We start from the raw sequence: 22,832 nt of genomic DNA, 5'->3' as shown, positions 1-22,832 counted from the left end.
CATTTTTCAGTAATTGGTACAGCTATAATTGCAGACCACGCAAAGAGACGCAAAGGTTTCTAACTACTAGGTTCTAACTTCATGGAGCAATGAAGCATGAATAGATCCCGGGCATGGCGTCACTTTTCCATATGTGGTACGGGTTTTCCAAAGCCTAGTTGAGGAACGCTCACAATGTGACGAATAATTCATTTTAAAAATATTTCGACGTTCAAACAGTAATTGCTTTTTAATTCATTTTGAAGTAGAAAATATACGTGAAGGTATTTTTTGCTTCATAGCTTCTAACTTACAAAACACATTAAATTAATTTTACAAGAAATAATAAAATAAAATAAAAAACCACACGGACGTTCCAATAAACAGTAGTACGTTTTAGTATTTAAAGACAAAATGTAATCTTTGTGGCATCCGGTGAATGTCCCTGACAACTCGGCCACTTCCTGTTTCTGGAAACCAGCAGTGTCCGCTCATTAGTTCCTACCTAAACAAACAAAGCTCAGCGGGGAGACCTTTCCCCATCTCAGACACAAACGTTTCGCAATCTAAACGGAAATCTGTCAGACCACGGAGTTGTGTCCAACCGTTTCTGTAACGTTCCCTCTCTGACGACTGCTCTGTAAATTCACTCACTGCGCAACAGCGGAGCTAGTTTTGTTTCCGCCGCCATCCAGTACCCTACCACCTCCAGCTGAGGCTCCTCCACCCGCTGCGGGACAGAGATGACGAGCCAGCTGCTGGACACCGTGTCGGCCGTCAAACGGGTCTGGTAGGCGGGTATAAGAAGAGGTTTGGCTCCCTGCTTGAAGACGGACATGATGAGATGTTGAGAGCGATTGGCTGAATAAAGCTATCAAGCAGGTAAGTTATTTCCCCAGCGGTTGTTAACGGGGGTTAGGTTAGCTCTGCTAGCTGAGAATTGAAGCCTGGTGAGCGGTTAGGTCAGGGCTCTGCTGGTGGTTTTTGGATGTGTCATGTTTGTCCCGCTGAGCTCACAGGAAGATGGATATACCTCAGACACAAGAGAAGGAATATTTTCTCATTACTGTATACTGTCAGTAATGTAGGTATTAGGATTATTAAATAGTTTTTAAAATCCGCGTTTATTTCTTCATTTTCAGTTTGTCCCTTGTCTGGGACTTTGAGACTTTGTTGAACTTAGGTTCGTTGGTTAAGCTTAAAGTTAAATTACGTCATTTTTATGGCCTCTGATACTTTTATCGGGATTTCTATACAGTTGGAAGAGGCGTGTAATTTACTTAAAGTGATTTCTAGACATGAAATAGCATGGAAAAATGATACTATTTCCAGCCAGCCCAGCCAAGCCAGTTTCCATAATTAAAGGCTGACCACTATAGAAGTATTTTTCATAGGTTAAAAGTGAATTTCTTATTAATACGTTCAAAATTTGCTGCAAAAACTTTGAGAACTCTGGAAATGTGAGTCTGGTTTAACCTGGAATTTTGCCCTGTTTTATTGCTTTTTTATTCAGATCACTCTGATTTGTGTTTTTTTTTTTATTTTCCAAACCCTCGTCATCTAAATTGTAATTTGTCTGACATGACAAATGGTGTCCAGTGAAACTTTTTTCATTAAAATATAATTTAGTTGCACTCTTATGGCAGATCAAGGGATTAAATCATTTGATTCTATTAAGTGTCTTTTAAATATATTTTTTGACATCCCTCTTTGTGCTTTCATTTTCCACCTCATCTATTAATAGCTCTCTAAAGTCTTGGCAGTAACACAAGTATTAACAAACTTTGTTGCTTCAGTCTTTGCAGTGACAACCCACACAACATTTAGATTTTGGTACAGAGTTTTTGAAATACCTAATAACTTTCCTTTTTAACAGAAAGCCGTTTTTGATGTTTGCCGTAGCTCAAAATCAGGTTTGACTACATTTCTGGATCCTTATATCCCAAGCAAGAACAATCGCGGCTGAAATCCCTTTAATCCAAGCAGCAGAAATTTACATCAGCTCATTGTCTTCTTTTGTTAGCAAGGGTTAGCTGCCATTCCTTGCCATCAGTATTCCCTCAAACGTAATGAAAGCCAAGAATATTCTACCTGAAAGAACAGTCTTCCTTTTCATAAAGAATTTCAGGGCAGTCATAGTAAAGATGGATGTCCAACAACTCCTGTGGAGTAAGCTACAGAATTGTGTTGCCTCCAGTGCAGAGCTTGCTCAATAATGGCAGCTGGTGGGAGTGAGTGCGTCTCCTCACAGAGTGCTAAGAAGACTGTGGATTAACGGCCTTGTGGAAAGAAGGGCAGCAAAGAAGCCACTTCTGTCCAAGAAAACATCAAGAACAGACCAAGGTTATGCAGGAAGTCAAAGAAAGACTTCTGCAAAGTTATTTCTGCTGATGAAGTCCCGTGATCGGTTGGGACATCTTGAAAATGTGTCTTTAGAAAAAGCGGTGAGAGCTACCATGAGTGCTGCGTGAATCATCCTGACAAAATCTACATTAGGGGTTTCTTCTGATCCAAAGGAGCTTGCTTTCTCCCAGTTCTGCCCAAGAACACTGCTAAGGATCTAAACATCCACCAATAACAACCTCGACACAGTCCATGAACAATTTGAATCTGTATATTTTCCATCATTATGGAGCACCCCATCACAAGACAAAAGTGAAGCTCAAAGATCAGAACGTTGAAGCTGTGGACGTGTAGCCGTAAAACTCTCCAGGTCTTCACGCTCTGGGAACCAGTGTTTTTTTAAAAAACAAAAGCTGGTGGAGAAACAGAAGCCAGCTCCTGAAGATCGACTCAAGAGTGGATCAGCACCAGTCAAGACTTGGCCCTGTAGTTAAATCCAGCTCATCAGAGTCAATATTAGGAGGTTTTAAGGTAAAGAGTCTTCAGTTTATATACTGGCTCTTCACATAAGTGTGCTTGTATGCAAAAGCCTCTAAAACTGATTCAGTCTGTTGGTTTCTTTAATATTTGAAACAAACATGTTTGAAAAATAAAATCTGAAACTATAGAAGCAACAAAACAACATTAGTGTCACTGCCACAGCAGGACATCACATTTTCCCTCCTTACTGATTTAAATGCTTTCTTCTTCCTGCGGTATGTAGCAGCTTTTAAAACTGGAACTATGGTGTTCTGATGCTCTCAGCAATGGTTACCTAAAGTAAAAACAAGTTAAACTGAAGTATTAAATAAAGTCAGAATGAAACTCCACAAGTCCAGTTATGTCATGAATGGACCTCACTGTGTTTACTTGTCCTTTTCTTCCTGCAGCACACTCAGCAGCCTGGTGACGACCTGATTAACAACTGTTTGCCGCCCCGTCACCATGAGCGCCATGCGCGTGGACGCCAAAGTGGTGATGCTGGGAAAGGAGAGCGTAGGAAAGACAAGTCTGGTGGAGCGATACGTTCATCATCGCTTCTTAGTCGGCCCCTACCAGAACGTGAGTGTCAACTGCTTTGCTGCAATCTCCAAATCAGATCTGTCGCTGATTTCCTCCCTCTGTGCCGCCTGGATAAAAGTTTTTGGCCTGAGGCGGGTTCTCCGATCTGTGGTCGGTCACATCACCAAACGCTCAAATAGAAACTCAGTGATTGTTGGGTCACAGTTCATTTAGCCATTAGAGAAGCATTTTTGTTTAGATCTTAACATGAAGGCTCTTTCTTCATGCCTGACCTTTGTGCAAATATAAGAGTGAGTGTGGTTGGTTTTTGGCACAGCTTGTTGTGTTGAAATCAATTGAAATCCTTGATATGAATGACTCCTTAACTCGCGACTCATGCCTTTTCACCCAGGGTAAACCTTTAATAATGTTGTATTTGCCGTGTTTCGCTATTTAGGCTTGGGTTTGTTGTTACTCGTGAATGTTTCATTAGCACCTAAGTAGTAAATTAAAACAAATGCCTAGCCTAATAATGTGCTGCCGCATGTTCTATAATCTGAGAAACAGCATGTCCTGGGGCCTTTTATAACTTTATTATTACAGGCTGACCATCGGTAGCACTAAAGTTTTCCCCAGATAAACACACTGTACGTTTTTCCATAAATGACTCCTTTCAGAAATGGTCATACCAGATCAAGTTGTTCATAGATCAGCTGACACGTTACAGCCACAAACCTCAATGTATTTTTGCAGAAATGTTAAATAAAAAGTCCCAGCAGTGTTTACTATGCTAAACTGTATTGGAACTTTAACTGGATCACGGTGCTTTGGACAGACCCGGCTATAATGGCGCATATTGGCAACAAACTGTTGAGGTGTTTGCACAGGGGCGTCCAACTCCTGTCTCCGAGATCTATTTCCCTGGAACTTTTAAAAGCGTCCCGATCCAAAACACTTAAATCAAACAAATGGCCTTTTCATAACTTCATGACATACTCAGGAAGTAATCCAGCCTTTTGATTCAGGTGTGTAGCAGCAGGGAAACACCTAAAACATGCAGGACAACGGGTCCTGAGGACCAGTGGTGAAGACTATCAAGTGCTTTTGCCCTCTTTTACAGTAACCAATACTTTGGCAGTTATTTAATGTGTTTCCCTGTGATGTAATAGCTGTGATTAGTACAATTTTCAACAACAAATCACATGATCAGACTTGCGTAGGACATGAAAAGCTTCTTTATTGAAAACAAGCTGATTGCAGGATTGATTAACGGCCTGATGCATCTCAGTTAGATCTGAGCTCCCATTCATGTCCATTTAGTCTGCAGCCTGTAGGAGTTCAGGCCGAGAGCTCCAAGAGCCTGCAGGACTGTTTCCATCCACCATTGTCTCGTATTTAACGGCTCTTTTTCTCTCCTCTTACAGACCATCGGTGCGGCCTTTGTTGCCAAACCAATCCAAGTTGGAGACAAAGTGATTACTCTGGGAATATGGGTGAGTTGGAGACGCCCAGAACTTATAGATGTGGACTTTCATGAGGTCAGAGCAGGATTTTAACAAGTTCCCTGTCCCCCAAATATGACAGAAGCCATCTGGAACTTCCTGTCAGGAATTTTTCATTGATATAATGCTTTAATAAAGGCAAATTTGTTGGAGATACATTTTATTTCTGACAGTCAGAATGTCTAATAAACCTTCAATTTAGTATAAATGAATAGTTTTTCAGGCTTTCTGTAGGACTTTTAATTTTCATCTTTGGATTCTGGCTTGTTTTTCCCCCAGCCTTTCTTGTATGTAATCATTTCAGACAAATGGTATTTGTTGCTTTCCTAACAAACCGTCGTTTTCTGCACATGCAACACGTAACTTGGCAAAGAAACAACAATAAATAGAATCTGTGGGCATGTTGTTACTTGCAGCTTGTTGCAGCCACGCAGTTTGTTCCCATGTTTTTAGATTTGTTTCTCGTAGATCTGGCTTATGTCATGAATTTGGCATTTCGCTGTACAAGCCCAAAGTGACCATACATGGAAAGGAAAATGAAACTGTAGTGATACCAAATATTTGACTTAAAAAGTTTGGTGCATAAAAAGATTCAAACTTTGTTGCCTATTTTCCCTTTGAGGGTACTTAGGTTCTTTGTTAAAGTGACTTGCCAAAGTTTTCATAACTCTTCAACTTTTACACATTTTGTCAAGTTACAACTACAACAATCAAAGCACTCCTTGGGATTTTATATATGTATATAGTTGTAAAGTGTGAGGAAAATGACTGCAATGATGCAATTACAGCTATCAGCCTTTCAGAGTTTGTCTGCCAGCTTTGAGCATCTGGAGATGAAAATGTTTGTTCATTCTTCTTTGAGAAGAGCTCAAGGCACTTTTCAAGGCACATCTGATCTGTCCATCAGCTCAGAAGCTGGGTTTTTGAAATGTCACCACAGCTTATAGTAAATGATCTCAGTCCATAAAGAGGAAATATGAGTGAAGAATGAACAAGAGCAGCATGAGCAGCCGTTGTTGCTGCTGCTTCATTTTAAACCACTCCTGAAAGGACATTGGGGCTTTATTCAGTTTAAAACTGTAGAGGATCACACAGCCATGAGTGCTTCAGCTCCGTTTTATAGAGATAAACTCTGAGATCATATCTGACATCATGCATGATTACAGTCGTGTAAAATATAACAAAAATGGAGCTGTGTTTCTTCTTAAATTTCTCATCTCTCTTCTTTGCCTCTTCTACACAGGACACGGCTGGATCGGAGCGTTACGAGGCGATGAGCCGAATCTATTACAGAGGAGCTCGGGCCGCCGTGGTCTGCTACGGTAAATCCACACAGTCATCACAAATGACCTGCGAAGAGCTGCTGGGCTCATTTCTCATCAACCACCCCACTGCAAACAGTCGAGCTAGTTCCTAGATGTCATTCTGTGACTGTAGGACTGTTGGTGAGCCGGTAGCATTTGGCTTTTTTCTCTACAGAGCATCCGGCAGGATAAAAGGCAACATGGAGCCTCTGTTTGCTGTTATCTCCGCTCTCTGTTGCACAGTGACAGAACAAATATAAACACCAAACTGGTCCTAGATACGCAAATCTGCTGTTATCACTCCTCAGCGCAAAGTCGGGTTATGAGTGTGAGCACAAATGAGAAAGTATCCTGATGTAGGAAGTATTGGGTCTAGGGGTTGCATAGTTAGTTTTACTTCTGTCTGTCTGTCCTAAGAATCTAAACTTTAGATTTCCACATTTGGTTGAACTTGAAGGAGGAACTTAAAGATGCTTTCCATTCCTTCTTGCTTAGTTTTTTGTGCCTCATTAAGTATGAATGTTTTAGTCAATAATTGCATTTGTTCCTAAAGAAGAGCCAGATATGATGCAACAGAAGCATTTTTGTCATGTGAAGCTCCTTTTTAAGTTCGTTTTCAGGAACTTTTAATTGGAACTAATGACTTCCTGTTTTCTGGGGTAGTAATACAACGTGACACCGAAGGAATCCAAGTTTATCTTGCCACCACACAGTGTGCAGAATAGTTAGGGAGGTAAAACAAAAGCCAAAGGCCGACCCTTAACACTGACCGGTAATTTGGGAGTCATGCCAGGAAAATCCTTTTCTGTCGTAAATGTAAAGGGGTGAAGTTTGCCTAACACTACTGGGACTTCAGCTGGGACTAAGATTGAGTGTTTTTCTGCTACAAACACTCCAGGTCGGTTCCATGTGAAGAAAGGATAAAAATACGGAGAGCACCACAAGCCCACTATGAAGTATAGTGGAGGTTCTGTGAGGCTGTGGGCCCGTTTCTCCTTCAGATATCCTTGGAACCTTGTTAGAGTTCCTGGTATTATGGACTCTTTGAAATGCTCAAATAAAATCTGCCAGAAAATGGGTCTCTTATTAGGATGATGATCCAGAACCAATGGCCGATCCAGGGCGCTCGTATTGAAGGTTGGATTATTCAGTGAGGTTATGCTGCTGCAATATTCTGAAACTTTCTAACACTTTCCTAGCAGTGCTGTAAATGTGTCTTCGTTTTCCAATCAAATCCGTATCGAATCTGAATCAGTATTCACTTGTGTGGAATAACCGTGTTTAAGGAGGTGGCCAGTAACTCCACTCTGTTGTTATAACTATGCATTTGGCATAAAACACTGCAAGTGGTGGGCTACATGAAAACCGTGGGATTGTGTGGAGGCATGCAGGCAATTAAAACCAAAAGCAAAGGTTGCATGTTGGAGAAATGCAAAGCGGGAACAGAGCATTTAACGTTGAGTAAACATCTGCTGCAGAGAGGAGGACTCTCTTCTCAGAAGGTGTACAACAGCCAAGAACTGGACTATTTATCAGGCTGTTCTGGAAAAACTTTGAATTTTTCCGTTAAAATCCCAAAAGCTACAAGCAGATGTTTGTTTTTTCACTGCACACCAGGGAACTTTGTGCTTCCCAAATAGCCCGTGGAATGTCCCTGAAGATTACTCACAATGCTGTCATGTCTTATTTTACATCTGCTCCTCTTCTTCTTTAATTTCCTTCTTTTGCTGTAGTTTGAATTTCTCCCATTCTTTAAACCAGTGCTATACATGAAGAATGTATTTTCTTTCATATTGAAGAGCCTGTGTGGAGACAAGTTGACCGCCTCAGGCAGCTAAAAGTATTTGTTTCTGGCCTCATAGATCTGACTGACAGCAGCAGCTTCCAGAGAGCTAAGTTCTGGGTGAAAGAGCTGCAGAACTGCGAGGAGGTAAGAAAGTTTCCTTCGCTGCAGGTGAATGCATTGTTACTGCTGTTTGTTTAATGTAGATTTTTCTGTTAACATAGAGAAATCTAAGATTTATCCCTTAATACTGTTGGCTTTTAAGAACTAGGGTAGGCCGTAATGATTTGGAGCTGACTGTACAGTCAAAATGAAATGGTTTTTAAATATTCTGTCTTTCATGAGTAAATGAGATTTCTTGGTTTGGTTTGCTTGGCGTCCTGCAGCTCTGTAAGATCTACCTGTGCGGCACTAAGAGCGACCTGATCGAAGGAGACCGGAGTCTGCGTCAGATTGACTACCACGACGCTCAGGACTTTACAGAAGGTGATCCGTGGAAACAGAATATTTCTTGTTAGGACCTTAGGTCCGAACACTTTCTGAGAACGTAGAGAATTGGATTTTTGGTGTTTTCCACATCTGGTTAATGGAAAAATACGTAATTTCCAATCCCATTGCCTTACAGTCCCATCCATCCATCCACTGGTTTCTGTCCATCTGTCATCCAACCATCTATAGGTTTTTCCATCAGTCTGTTTCTCTTTCAGTCCGTCCATCCATCTTTGTCATCCTTCTACCCATGAGTCTGTCCTTCTGTTCCATATTTAAAGATCAACCACTGTAGATTTACTTACCATACATTTATAGTGAACTTCTATTTTTAAGTTTAAATCAGTGAAAACCTCCTCAACACTACGACTGGTTTGAGTTCTCTCTGTGATTAAATGGTTGAACTCTGCAAAGTCCTAAGCTATCATTGAAAAATGTCAATTTTTGTTCAGAAGTTCTTCGGCTTATTATGAGCATCTTCAGAAAAACACCAATATTTAACCCTAAGGAATAAGAGGGAGGACCTGTTTTCATTGGTTTTGGGTTGACTTTGATGAATTGTTTCTGTTCATGTTCACAGAGATCGGAGCACAATATTTTGAGACTTCCAGTAAAACAGGAAAAAATGTGGGTAAGTTTTACTTCCATCTGAACACTGCTGGTCGGTTCTGCTGTCTGATTAGAGGCGTTTTATTGGCTGTTAGATTGAAAAATAAAGACTCAGTTAGAATATGACCAATTCAGTCAGATTCACTGAGATGATGATGTTTAATAACACTCTCCTAAAGGGACATGGTGGCTTTTATATAATAATAACTGGATGAGTAGGTTTCATTTTGAGATTTTTGACATCTTATTAAAAACAAAAACATTGAAATAAAGCTGCCTTATTGAGAACTGACAGAGAATCATCACCCATTGATTTTTGGTTTTTGCAGTACACGGTGAAAAACACTGAACAACAATCTAAATTTCAATGAGAGCCACTAATTTTAGGTGGTTTTTAGTGAATTTTTGGCTATTTCTATGTTTTACTGTAGGAGAAGCAAGTTGCAGGCTGAGAAACAAAAGAGATTTGGCCGTTTTTTTAAAACCACCACAGAGCCAGGAGGCAGACGTATGAGGGCAAGAGGATGGTTGCCGAAGGCATCAGATGTACGTCACGGTGTGGTTTAAGTCCCGAGTGTGAAGGATATGTTTAGCTTGAAAATGGCCTTCGCTTCCTAAAGTGATAGCTGTCCGACAGCATTGATAGTAACCCTGCAGAGAGTGATAATAATAAAACTGGATTGTTTTCCTTCACTTATTATTTTCCAGGTCTGGAAGTATGGAGAAAAGACAAAAAAAGACAACATAAAAAAGCACTTCTTAAATTTATTTGTGTAACTGAAACCATTTCTCTTTCAGTGTAACGCTTCAACTTGAATTTTTGTCGAACTTACTGTTAGTTACTGAGTGATACAACCTACATATACATTTTCATGAATTTCATATTTTCTTTTAAAAGAAGAAACATTTCACAATGTGAAAAGGTATGAAAAAGAACCTGACAGGAATCCCGGTTTTATGACCTGTTCAGACAGGCCCTGACCTCTATCTAATAGAGGATGACAGACTTTCCTCACCTCCTGTTTTCCAGATGAGCTGTTCCAGAAAGTAGCTGAGGATTACAACAGCACTGCTTTCCAGTTTATGACAGGTGAGAGTTTTCCTTAGATGCTCCCTTGTTTTGAGTTGTGTTGGAGTTTTAAAAATTGCAACGACATAAAAGCAACTTTCTTCCTCTGATTGTTGTAAAGTTCTGTCATGCTCCAGCTGATGTTTTGTCATTTATTTGTAATAAAAGTGGTTCAGTTATGGTATAAAACTTTCATTTGAAAGCGGTGTCGTTTTGAGCGCAAACTGGTTTCTTAGGGCCCCCTCACGCTGGATTAAGGCTTCCGCAGGGTCGTGGAGAGGTCTACTAGGGTCCATCTAGAACACAGTTCACTCTCCGAGATGTGTGATGGAGTGCGAGAAGTTCCCTGACGGTTCTGAGCTTGCACAGAACTTACTTGGTGAGATCATGGTGGTTTATCATAGCGGTGGAAGCATATCTAGGTCCTGCGTGCAACGTGGAGGAGCCTCATAGCAACAAGGAAAGCTGTTATTATCGACGGCGGCTGACTGGGCGACAGTGGCTCAGGTGATAGGGGTTTGCTCCTCTCTGTTTGTCTCAGTCATTGTGTCTTTGGGCAAAACACCTAACCCGCCTTGCCTGCTGATGGTGTGTTGGAGGGCCTGGTGGTGCCGATTGTTTGGCAGCCCTGCTTCTATCAGTCTGCCCCAGGGCATTTGTAGCTGCAATGTAGCTCACCATTGTCAGTGTGTGAATTGGTGGATGTCTGATGGTACTGTAAGCGTTTTAGGGTCCTCGGACTTGATAAAGCGCTATACAAGTGCAGACCATTTACCATTTCTCGTTTCAAATTTGTCTATATTTGGAAAGTACACCTAAACTAAGCGACTTTAGTAACATCGTTTCCCTCTGGGATTGAGCTGGTAGCCAGTGAAAAGTGCCCACACCTCCAAATTACACCTACAGCTGATTGAAGGATGTTGAGACTTCTTCAGGCTGTAGTTTAGATGCTAAACGTATATGTCACAATGTCAAAGAGAACCTCTAATACTGTATTTAGTGTTGAGGAAAAAATGACTTTAATAAAGGCAACTTTAGGTTTCAGAGACTCTTGTGCACGAGCTGACACGACCTGGCAGTGTGCAGCATCTGTACAGAAAATCCCTTCCCCTGCATCCTCCCAGGCTGTTATGTTGACGAAAATACTGATGGTGCTTCCTCTTCAGTAATGCTGAAACTGATGGTCAAGGTGTGGAAAACTTTCATAAAAACCCTGTTATATATTTTGGAAAATTTCTAGAGATAGTTCTCTCAGTGCAGAGCAGGCACTCCTAACTCTCACCTGTTTGATGAGTATTAAGGCCAGCACACCGTGTTAGATACACTGAAATTAGGTTTACCCAGTTTGCTGTGATCCAGTGGTATTTGAAGGGTCTTAAAGTTCCTGGAGATCATAGAGTCATCTTTATCTGGTATAAAGTGAGCGGGAAAGCTTTCTGAATTCCTGACTCACTGGTCAAGTGCTAAGCTGAAGCATCCAAAAAGAGATAGTTTAGGAGTCCCAGGAAATTATTTTTTCACATCACTTCTGTTTGTTTCTCCAGAGGAAACGGGTGTCGACTTGGGTCAGAAGAAAGACTCGTATTTTTACACCTGTTGCCATAACAACTGATCTGAGCACCAGGAAAAGGGGAAAGGGAAGAGCCACCCTCTCTGGACTGGATTCAAACCTGAATGTGCTGGAAGGCTACAGAAAATCACATGAGAAACCAAACTGCTATCTGTATCTTTATAAGGTGTTTATTTCTTTTGTGCCATAAGGAGCTGAGGAAGGACGATTGCTGCTCTGAAACGGATACCAGGCTTTAAGAGATGTAAAGACTTGCTACTTGTGTTTTATCAAACGGTCACTTCTCAGTAGCTCACAGGGGAACAAACCTCTCTAAAGCTGCTGTCTAAAACAATCGGAAAGCATAACTGAAGAAGCGGAAACTCCATAAAGACAGTTTAATGTTCAGGAAGTTTCCATTCAACTTATATTTAAGCCTGTTGTGGAAGTTTTCTTTGAGTGTTTCCAGAGTAAGCTGATCAGACATTTTGTGTCATCAACCACCAGAATACACTAATATCAAACTGCAATGAAAAGATACCGAGGCCTTGATATCAAGAGTAGAAGAGGAAGGTTTGTGTTTACATTCAAGAGCTTCACATTGTTGGTGTTCACTACATTTTCTGCCACATGACAGCCATGGATGTACGAAGAAAAACGACACTTGGCCATCACTGGTCTCGTGTTGCTACAAAATACATGTTTCATGACAGAAAAACTGCAACGTCAGACAAAGTAAACTGTTACAGGATTGTTTTTCATCTTAGTTTGTCTGTTAGCAAGAATATACCTTAGTAAAAATATGGTATTTGAATTAAAAGAAGAGCCAAGAAAATTCTATGAAAATTTAAGTAGCAACTAAAACATGATTGTTTAACATTTCTAAAGTTATGTCGACACATGAGCAAAACACTAATGCACGTTTTGTTTGTGCATCACAGCAAAGAGTTATTTAGCTTATTATAATATGAAATATCTGATGCATTAACTTTTTGCACTATAAGCTGTGATTTTTGCCAAAAGATATAAAACGAAGGTGGTTTTAGACGCTGGTTACCAAGAGGTTAATTTCTGCACATTGATGAAATTGCATGACCTAAGCTGCCTGAAAGGAAACTTTCGTAAAGATTACTTTTATGTTATACGTCTTTGAGCACACTATTCAGATGCTGAAATCTGAGTGACGTGTTTTTAGGAAACATTTGACTTCACAAAGACGATCACAGTTCTCCTATGGTGTCCTGACAAACCGCAGATTTCCCCAAACAGGAAAAAACTGCCTTGTGGTGAATGTTGTAATGTGTCACAAACTATCTCTGCTCAATGTTCTCAGCTCAGCAATTGCATCCGAGTTTAACATTTGATTTGCTAATTTATTCCCTTTTAAGTTGTGCTGCAAGGTGAACATTTGTTCATGTTTTCGTGTTTCATGAAATTTGGATGCACAATATTTTTATTAAAGGCTGTTAAAGTTGTCCAGATTCTTTCAAATAAAAAAAAAAAGCTTCTTGAATTGATGTTTTGAAATGCTGACATGCATAAGTTTAAATTATTCATAGACATAAAGACATACTTTATGTTTTAATGTATAAAAATACTAAGAAAATCATAGAAACCTTTTCTGGCACTGTGTCATTAGCACATGGTGTTGTTTAAATTTTTCACAAGTCTATGTGAGCACTTGGACCATACCTCATAGATTTCATCAATGTCCAATGTTACTAAAACTTGCTGAACATAATATATTAGTTATAAGACAGAAACCAACAAACAGATTGCAAATAATTGAATTATTTTAAAACCATGGCCCATGTTTATTAAGTTGCTACTTTCCTGACATCCTGTAGCAGGTAGCTGTGCTGTCATGCTAACTTTGACTTTAAATTCTGTCCATTTTTGTAACAAAATATATTGGGAAAATCTGTGGGATTTTGAAGCTTTTTCTGATTTCTTGTTGCACCTAGCTGTGCTGTAGCACTAATGCTATAAAAAGGTACAGCTGTTATATTAAGGTTGTGAACATTTTTATGACAACAAACCAGACACTATCCCACGACTTTTAGGACTGGCTCATCTGATTTTCTTTGACTAATTTCTTTACTTCCTGCAGCAGCTAGCTGTGCTGTAATGCAAAGACTAACTTCTACATGAACAGGAAAACAAGGCAATATTTAGTTTCAGGCGTTCCTTTTTATTCTGCCTTTTTGTTGTAAAAAAATGGTTATAAACTTTCCTATGAAAAATAATGACATAGATGTTTAATTTGCTCGTTTAAACTTCATGTAAGAGCCAACTTTGCTGTAGTGCTAATGCTAATTTCAAGATAGACTGAAGCAATAATGGAGATTTGGTTGAGGTGTGTGTTGGATGTTAATTTTGTAAATTTTTAAACTGAAAAATGGATCATAATCTATGAAATCTAGGACAATGACTGGTTATATTTTTGAACAGATTTTTCTAACTTTCTGTAGCCAGTAACTGCTGTAGTGCTAATGCTAACTTAAAGATGATGACTTTTAACTGCTTTTTTTTGTAGCAGCTCAATGTGCTGTTGTGCTAACACTAACATCATTAAACAGGAACAAGTGAAGATTTAGTTGTTTTATTTTTACATTTCTGCTATAATTCACAAAATAGATGGTAAAATAGCTCATGATTTTCGTTTTATCCTCCCATCTTTCTTTAGAAGCTACCTGTGCTATAGTGCTAATGCTAGCTTATACAAAAAAAAGCTATAGAAAATTAAGTTTTAGGTGGGGTTTTTTTCTGACCATTTTCATGAATAAAAAAAATCATACTAACCTGTGACTTATTATACAATGATTCATTGTTTTTTAAAAACTTTTTCTAATCTGCAGCAGCTAACTATTTAACGCTAATACTAATTTATAGCTTAACAGGAGCAACAAATGGGAGTTTCAATTATAGGTTTTTTTAATTTTTATTTCTGTCTATACTTATATCAAAAAAGGAGGAAATGCTCTGAACAATAGATATTTTGCTTTGTGCACATTTTACAGTGTTATCCTGAAAGTCTTAACTTCAGCTGACAGGATTTTAGGCACCTGGCAAATTTGTATTGTTACATAAACAGTGCTATTCAGGAGTATACATGTTAAGTAATTGGATTGTTGAATAATACATATAAAGCCACTTTGTTGGTAATTTAGCTTTTACTACCATATGCTTCATTGACAGGTTTGACGTATACATCTCAAAAAACAAAACACCCAGACCAAACAGTTTAATTTAATAACTTTCTTTTTATAGGTTTATATAGCAGTTTGTTTTAACAGGTCAGTTGTTGAGCTCTAACAGGTCAGAATTACACTGGAATGAAACATAACTTGTTGGGCAACTGTAAAAAGGCATTTGTAGGGAGATGTGACTCTCACAGATGCAAAACCATTCCTTAAAAATATCTCAGACAAAATACACTCTAAGGCATTAGCAGATGACACACACAATATTAAGCTTGAAGACCGAACGAAACTCGTGGCAGGAACACAAGCAGGGGTCTGAATTAGGACCTCTCACTTTCAATCTGAAATTCCAGCTTCCATTTCAGTGGAAATTCAAGAACAAGAGGAGGAAGAGCCAACACCTCGGCTCTCCCCCGTCGTCGTTTGTGCGTCACAGAACAGCGATTAAATAATGACTTCAAAGCACCATGTACACACCAGAGCAACTATTTCTTAAACCTCTGCTTTCAGTCCAGCCACACACAATGCCTCGCAAAAGCTTTTATTTGCATTTTTTCACATTACAACCACCAATCCATGTGTTTTAGTATTTTGAGGATGTTTTGTGATTGAGCAACACAAAGTAGCACACAATTTTAAAGTGGAAGGAAAAGGATACATAATTTAACGTTTTTTTTTTTTACATATAGAAATCTGAAAAGTGTGGCATGCATGTATCTTCAGCCCCATTTATTGTACATCACTGAACATAACCCAGCGCAATCAGCTGCCCTTAGAAGAGACCATGTGTAATTTAATATCATTATAAATACATCTGTTCTGCAAAGGTCTCTGAAGTTTGTTAGAGAACAATTATTATTCATAAAATGAAAATCATATTTAACATCCCAGAGGCCTCATCAGATTAGCTGCAACACAGACAGCTACAGCAGATACTTTCTGCCCACAGCTATAAGCATCTATAATGACTCTTTGAAAAAACTTGGATTGTTAGAGTTACTACATCTAATTTCCCTTTTATATTAAAAAGTTGTGTCTCAACTTGAACTGAATTAGAGAACAAGAAAAACAGCAAACAACTCAGTGGTAAAGAAATCTAAAGCTGATGCTTTTACCTAGAAGAGATACCAAAATAAGAAATGTAGCTGCAGTCACAGCCAAATGTTCTGCACAGTACTGCCCAAATACAAATGCATGCTACACTTTTAAGATAGTTATTAAGCATTTTCAAACCCATTTATCATTGTCCCTGAGCTTCAAAATCATCCACTAAGTTGTGTTGGGTTATCACTTAAAATCCTAATAAAATAAACTGAGGTTTGTGGTTGTGAAATGATAAAATGTGTAAAAGTTCAAGAGGTATAAATACTTTGCAAGTCATTGTATTCTTACATGAAATTTCAAGACTCATTGACAACATTGAATTCGAGTCCTTGGTTATGTATTTTTGGCATGAAATGGTCAAATACAGTTTGACAGATATAAATCTATTAAAAATTTAATTAAATCAACTTCATACATGATTATTTTTAAGCAGTCAAGGCCAACAATGTCAAAGCCAGCACGGTTCTGGCTGGCAGCCGATCATCTGGTATACTTCCACTTCATCATGAAGCACCAACAGACAACATGAGTGGCAAACGAAGGGGATTTTATGGACATAAAGACTCCAGTGTTCCAAATCCATAACGGGATCTCCTTTCTGGACGTTTTGGCAGCAGTAAAGTCCAGTTAAATATCACTAGAACTCCACAAGGATGAGATTTGGGTCCAGCAGAGACGTGAAGCGATGTTGAAGAGATAAAATATTCCTCTACAACTTAAAAAACGGATGCAAACAGTCTAAGTGTAAGTTAATGGTAACCTCAAAGTCCCAAACCGGGAGCAGCTGTGAATCTAGTCTGTACAAGCTGATTATCGAAGAGGTCAACTGTCTGATGTTTATGAAACCTAAAATCCTCAAACGAGGATAAAAAGCAGCAGATGGTCTTGATGAAAAATCATAATCAGTTTAATTAAATGTGTTTTTCTAGAGCACTCCCATATGAAGGTGCAAGTCTGTGATGATGAGGTAAGAGACTGATTATTAGGACAAAACGTAACATAAATAAACTGTGAGCATGATGGATATATGTTAATTTCTTTAGAAATCTATATAGAATTTATGTTTTTGACTTCTTAATTTATAGATTCACAATTTATTTATGCTTTTATGATTTTATTTTCTCCTAAGACCCCTAAATCACCCAAAAGATCATTAAGTTTCAAGTGCTGTCTCGCTGTAGTGACTCAGAGTTATAAATACAAATAACTCTTTGTGTGCCCATCAATCATCCTCGTCGTCGTCCTCTCCGTCTTTGAGCTCCAGGTATTCAAGTCCAACGTCCTCGTCCTCCTGAGAGTCCCACTTATGCCTGCTTCCTTCCCCTTCTTCCACTAACTCCTCCTCCTCTGCCAGCAGCTCCCCCTCATCCTCCTCCAGGACGTCCCTCTCCTCTTCATATGAGGATATGGGTGAGTAGTGGGGGAGGTCGAATACATGCGGGCTGCTGGGACCGTCGGAGCTTTTGTGAGACGGAGAGGATCCGGGACCGGCGACAGGGATGGTGATGGGCACTGGGATGGAAAATGAAGGCGACGTTTCTGGACTGCTGCTCTCGTCACTGACCTCCTTCACGCTCCTGCTGCTGCAGCTGGTCCGGGTGAGACGTCCGGAGGTTTTGGGAGCATTGGAGGGGATGACGGCCATGCCCAACCCCGAGGTGAGGGGTCCCGGTTCAGGATGATACTCTCGGATCTCCCCCGGCTCTAGCGGCTCCGGACCACAGGGGTCGTGCTCACTGCAGCACAGCTTCCCATCCAGTTTGGAGATGAAGAGCAGCCCATCACGGTGTTGGGAACAGTAAGAACTGGGACACATCTCGCAGAAGGACGCTGCCTCCTTCCCACATATGTCGCACTGATGCCATGGACATTCCCAGCGACCTTTGACAAATGGACCCAAAAAATTCATTTCCGACAAACAATCTAGGCATGCACTTACACTCTTTATTAAATGTTCAGCTCTTTTGTCAGATTCAAACTGTTTTATTTAGCTTTATATATACAGTACAGACCAAACGTTTGGAAACACCTTCTCATTCAAAGAGTTTTCTTTATTTTCATGACTATGAATATTGTAGCTTCACACTGAAGGCATCAAAACTATGAATTAACACATGTGGAATTATATACTGAAAAAAAAAGTTTGAAACAACTGAAAATATGTCTTATATTCTAGGTTCTTCAAAGTAGCCACCTTTTGCTTTGATTACTGCTCCACACACTCTTGGCATTCTGTTGATGAGCTTCAAGAGGTAGTCACCTGAAATGGTTTTCCAACAGTCTTGAATGAGTTCCCAGAGATGCTTAGCACTTGTTGGCCCTTTTGCCTTGACTCTGCGGTCCAGCTCACCCCAAACCATCTCGATTGGGTTCAGGTCCGGTGACTGTGGAGGCCAGGTCATCTGGCGCAGCACCCCATCACTCTCCTTGGTCAAATAGTCCTCACACAGCCTGGAGGTGTGTTTGGGGTCATTGTCCTGTTGAACAATAAATGATGGTCCAACTAAACGTAAACCAGATAGAATAGCATGCCGCTGTAAGATGCTGTGGTAGCCATGCTGGTTCAGTATGCCTTCAATGTTGAATAAATCCCCAACAGTGTCACCAGCAAAGCACCCCCACACCATCACACCTCCTCCTCCATGCTTCATGGTGGGAACCAGGCATGTAGAGTCCATCCGTTCACCTCTTCTGTGCAGCACAAAGACACGGTGGTTGGAACCAAAGATCTCAAACTTGGACTCATCAGACCAAAGCACAGATTTCCACTGGTCTAATGTCCATTCTTTGTGTTCTTTAGCCCAAACAAGTCTCTTCTGCTTGTTGCCTGTCCTCAGCAGTGGTTTCCTAGCAGCTATTTTACCATGAAGGCCTGATTCACACAGTCTCCTCTTAACAGTTGTTCTAGAGATGTGTCTGATGCTAGAACTCTGTGTGGCATTGACCTGTTCTCTAATCTGAGCTGCTGTTAACCTGCGATTTCTGAGGCTGGTGACTTGGATGAACTTATCATCTGCAGCAGAGGTGACTCTTGGTCTTCCTTTCCTGGGGCGGTACTCATGTGAGCCAGTTTCTTTGTAGCGCTTGATGGTTTTTGCGACGGCACTTGGGGACACTTTCAAAGTTTTCCCAATTGTTCGGACTGACTGACCTTCATTTCTTAAAGTAATGATGGCCACTCGTTTTTCTTTACTTAGCTGCTTTTTTCTTGCCATAATACAAATTCTAACAGTCTATTCAGTAGGACTATCAGCTGTGTACTGTATCCACCTCCTGCATAACACAACTGATGGTTCCAACCCCATTTATAAGGCTTGAAATCCCACTTATTAAACCTGACAGGGCACACCTGTGAAGTGAAAACCATTTCAGGTGACTACCTCTTGAAGCTCATCAACAGAATACCAAGAGTGTGCGGAGCAGTAATCAAAGCAAAAGGTGGCTACTTTGAAGAACCTAGAATATAAGACATAATTTCAGATGTTTCACACTTTTTTGTTCAGTATATAATTCCACATGTGTTAATTCATAGTTTTGATGCCTTCAGTGTGAAGCTACAATATTCATAGTCATGAAAATAAAGAAAAACTCTTTGAATGAGAAGGTGTCCAAACTTTTGGTCTGTACTGTATACTCTTTCAATATAAAGTTATTGGAAAAAGAAAGTACACCGCTTCTAAAGTTCTAAGGTTTTCCATTTTGCAAAAAACTGATCAGGACTTTATCGACCTCTAACAGTATTTTAAATCTAATCTCAAGTGAAAAAGTAGTGCATATTCGACATTATTTGTATTTATTAAACAAGGATGACTTTTTGTCATATTTTATTACCGGGGAGGAATTTAGGCTCTTCTTTACAACATGGCTTGAATTCAATGGCTTGGTGTTTGAAGACATTTGTTTTGCACAGCTCTCCTATGGTCCAATCACAGCGTTTCAGTCAGGCTAAACTCTGGACCATTGCAACACCTTGATTTTTGTCTTCCTCAGCCATTCTGTTGCAGGTGTTTGGGATCACTGTCTGGTTGATGAACAACTTTGGGCCAGGCTTCTGCTGTCAGACAGGTGACTCCACCTTTAACTCTAAAATGCTTTGGCATACAGCGGAGTTCCTGGTAGATATAATGAAAGCAAGGTCCCCAGGTCCTGTGGCTGCAAAAAAAGCCCAAATCATAACCCCTCCACCAGTGTGCTTGACAGCTGGTATGATGTTTTTTTATGAATTTGCTTTGGCCAAACATCTCCATTCTGGTTTCAGAGGTATTTTTATCCATTCAGATGCAAATCTGGAAACATAACTTGTGCTGCCATTTTTTTTTAGTGAAAGACAGTTTTCTCCTTCAATCCTTCCAGACAAGCCATACTTGTTCAGTCTTGAACTTTAACATACTCCATGAGGCCTGCAGAGTTAGAGATTAATTGCACATGGGGATAATTTAATGGGAGGTCCCATCTTGACAATATTGGCTGTTTTCTTAGATGTTCTCTTTGAACAATGATTTTCTTGGGATTATTTGGAAAATAATCTTCCCACATTGATGGACGAAGACAATTGCTTTTCTGAGGTCATTGCTGATGTCTTTACGGCTTGGCAGTGTGTTAACATCTCCCTGTATACTTCAGAGCAGCGAAGTGTGAAAACTCCTGCTTTTATAGAGGCGGTCCCACTGCTGATCATCAATTCATCAGGTGCATTTGATTGGCATCACCTGGATGCTACTTTCCCCTTTTAATCCTACAAATACATTAGGGGTGTACTTAGTTTTTCCCACATCATTCTAATCTAGCTGAAGTCTTTGCTTAATATATATATTAATAGTGTGAAATCTGCTGTATATGTGAATATTTGAAGCTAGATTTAAATGACTTTAAAACCTTATATGTAAAAACACCCAAACTGAAAAGAGGGGAGTGTACTTTCTTTTTACCCTGACTGATATATATTTTTGATCTTGTTTTATTGGGATGAATGTTTATACTTCATGTACCATTCTTTGTGAAGCACTTTGAGTTACATTTATGTTTGAATGCTGGATTTCACATCCACCTGTTTACTTCCTGTTTAACATCTGAAGCGACTGACCTGCAGGCCTCTTGGTGAGGTTTAAGCAGTCTGCATGGTATACTTTGGGACATCCTGGCTTCTTGCAGGAAACCATCTGTCCTCCGTCTCCACAGCTGAAACACTCGTCCTCTCTTTCTTTGGTCAACACCACCTTCTTCTTCTTCCTGCCATAGCCTCTCCTCCTCAGCTTGCGGCCCTTGTCTTCGGATGGAGGGTTGTTCTGTTTGGAGAGAGTTGTCGTTGGGCGTGTATTTCTGAACATATCACCGGAATCTATCACATTTCAGCTCCGCACCTTTGGCCTTACGCCCAGGAAGCCGCTGCAGTTTGGTGATCCGCATTTACACACCGTCTTCCCGTTCCCCAAGCACTCCAGGTTGTAGTTGAAGGTGAGTTCTGTGCCTATAGAATAAATGCAAAAGTAAATCATACCCAAACTGAAAGTTTTACAGATAATTAAAAGCAAGATCTTTGTAGAGAATGTTCATTTTTCATTTTGTTTCATTATTATACAATTTAAATAAAGTAGTCAACCTGCAGTGATGTCGACCAGAGCAAACAGTCCCACCCGAGTGTCCCCGCTAACGGTCCACTTCTGCGTCTCGCAGTTCGGCTGGCAGCTGTGGTTCATGAAGCGAGCCTCATTCCCCTTTGGCCCAGCATCAATTATTCTGTCCTAAAATGCAGAAATGTTGCAAGTCGTAGTTTGTCTGGAGCAAATCTGCTGTTTCACCCATTTTATTCATGTATCCATTGTCTATACTCGCTTTTCCATGCAGAGTCACAGGGAGGCTGGTGCATATATCTAGCCGTCATTGGGCGAGAGGCAGGGTAGGCCCTGGACAGGTCTCCAGTCCATCACAGGGCAGCACAGAGAACTACAGGACAGCTAGGCACACACACCCTCACACCTAAAGGCAATTTAGATAGACCAATTAACCTAACAGTCATGTTTTTGGACTGTGGGAGGAACCAGACTGCAAGGAGGGAGAGAACCCACGCAAGCATGGGGAGAACATTTAAAAGGCAAACTCCATGCAGAAAGACCCCAGGCCAGGATTCAAACCTAGCACCAGTGCTACCAACTGCGCCACCGTGCAGTTCATTCTGGTTGATTCTTTTTGGGAGCTTGAATTCCTCTTGTGGTGGATGGGGATTGATTTCTTTTGGACGATTGTTATCTCCAGTGTCGGATGTTGTGCTGCTGGAAGGATTTTTGCGGATACTTTTTTACTTTTGAACATTTGTTATGATGCATCACCATAGCAACAAGGTGTGTTTTTTTTTTTTACAACTGGGAGCAGCTGATTAATATCTCAAAAGCTCAAATAATACTTCAACTATTACCCCAAATCCCTGATGAGTTGAAACGGAGGCGCCGTGGATGCAGAGCAGGAGCAAAGAGAAAAGAAAGAAGGAGGAAGTTCAAACCATCTCTTCCATCGATTCTGATGGGCAATGTGAGATCGTTGGGAAACAAATTGAAAGAGCTCCAAGCCCTACAAAGAACCCGGCCAGAGTATCGGGAAACTTGTGAAGCCGTCTACAAGAAGGAACAGAGCAGTCTGTACTTCTTGAGGAAGCTTAGGTCCTTCGGTGTTTCCAGCAAGATGCTGCATTTCTTCTATAAGTCTGTTGTGGAGAGTGTGATCTCTTCTGCCATCATCTGCTGGGGAAGCAGCACCAGAGCCAGGGACTTAAAAAGCTCAACAAGGTGATAAAGAAGGCTGGTTCTGTTCTGGGGACTCCTCTGGAGATCATTGTGCAAAGAAGGATTCTTCATAAAATGAAG

At 40.3% G+C, this 22,832-nt stretch overlaps 2 protein-coding genes across 7 annotated transcripts in view; one reads left to right on the top strand and one right to left on the bottom strand.

Moving 5' to 3' along the window:
* Positions 1 to 447: 447 nt before the first annotated feature.
* Positions 448 to 13,181, top strand: rab24 (RAB24, member RAS oncogene family). 3 transcript variants are annotated; one of them, XR_007040305.1, is made up of 10 exons: positions 448 to 861; positions 3,252 to 3,423; positions 4,788 to 4,856; positions 6,109 to 6,187; positions 8,032 to 8,099; positions 8,339 to 8,438; positions 9,022 to 9,072; positions 9,482 to 9,596; positions 10,081 to 10,140; positions 11,664 to 11,735. XR_007040305.1 is itself a non-coding variant. In XM_047379193.1 (9 exons), exons 2-8 carry the CDS (start codon positions 3,307 to 3,309, stop codon positions 10,099 to 10,101), a joined length of 501 nt encoding a protein of 166 aa, XP_047235149.1. In that variant the 5' UTR covers positions 452 to 861; positions 3,252 to 3,306; the 3' UTR covers positions 10,102 to 10,140; positions 11,664 to 13,181. The 3 variants fall into 3 exon arrangements, 2 of the variants coding, with proteins under 2 accessions (XP_047235149.1, XP_047235148.1); XM_047379193.1 differs by lacking the exon at positions 9,482 to 9,596 and having other exon boundaries at positions 452 to 861; positions 9,022 to 9,068; positions 11,664 to 13,181; XM_047379192.1 differs by lacking the exon at positions 9,482 to 9,596 and having other exon boundaries at positions 455 to 861; positions 11,664 to 13,181.
* Positions 13,182 to 14,911: 1,730 nt separating this feature from the next.
* Positions 14,912 to 22,832, bottom strand: part of nsd1b (nuclear receptor binding SET domain protein 1b) — a 38,557-nt gene continuing 30,636 nt past the window's right edge. For 3 of the 4 annotated variants that reach the window (XM_047379188.1, XM_047379189.1, XM_047379190.1), the window contains exons 21-24: positions 21,575 to 21,716; positions 21,336 to 21,442; positions 21,059 to 21,260; positions 14,912 to 17,856 (exon numbers count right to left, since the gene is read on the bottom strand). In XM_047379188.1, the coding sequence (XP_047235144.1) occupies positions 17,198 to 17,856; positions 21,059 to 21,260; positions 21,336 to 21,442; positions 21,575 to 21,716 (1,110 nt within the window). In that variant the 3' untranslated portion in view covers positions 14,912 to 17,197. Of the gene's footprint in view, positions 17,857 to 21,058; positions 21,261 to 21,335; positions 21,443 to 21,574; positions 21,952 to 22,832 lie in introns of those variants that run through there. The other variant, XM_047379191.1, reaches the window with a different exon arrangement.

The sequence above is a fragment of the Girardinichthys multiradiatus genome, chromosome 11, assembly GCF_021462225.1.
Source record: "Girardinichthys multiradiatus isolate DD_20200921_A chromosome 11, DD_fGirMul_XY1, whole genome shotgun sequence".
NCBI classification, from domain to species: Eukaryota; Metazoa; Chordata; class Actinopteri; order Cyprinodontiformes; family Goodeidae; genus Girardinichthys; species Girardinichthys multiradiatus.
The sequence above is the reverse complement of the archived record's forward strand: the minus strand, read 5'-3'. Positions and strand labels throughout refer to the sequence as shown.

Bases quoted from the DNA above. Each gene is read 5' to 3' on its own strand.
- rab24 (XM_047379192.1), top strand. From the start codon at position 3,307: ATGAGCGCCATGCGCGTGGACGCCAAAGTGGTGATGCTGGGAAAGGAG. The intron at 4,857-6,108 runs GTGAGTTGGAGA...TCTTCTACACAG, and splicing joins TGATTACTCTGGGAATATGG to GACACGGCTGGATCGGAGCG. The intron at 9,073-10,080 runs GTAAGTTTTACT...CCTGTTTTCCAG, and splicing joins TAAAACAGGAAAAAATGTGG to ATGAGCTGTTCCAGAAAGTA.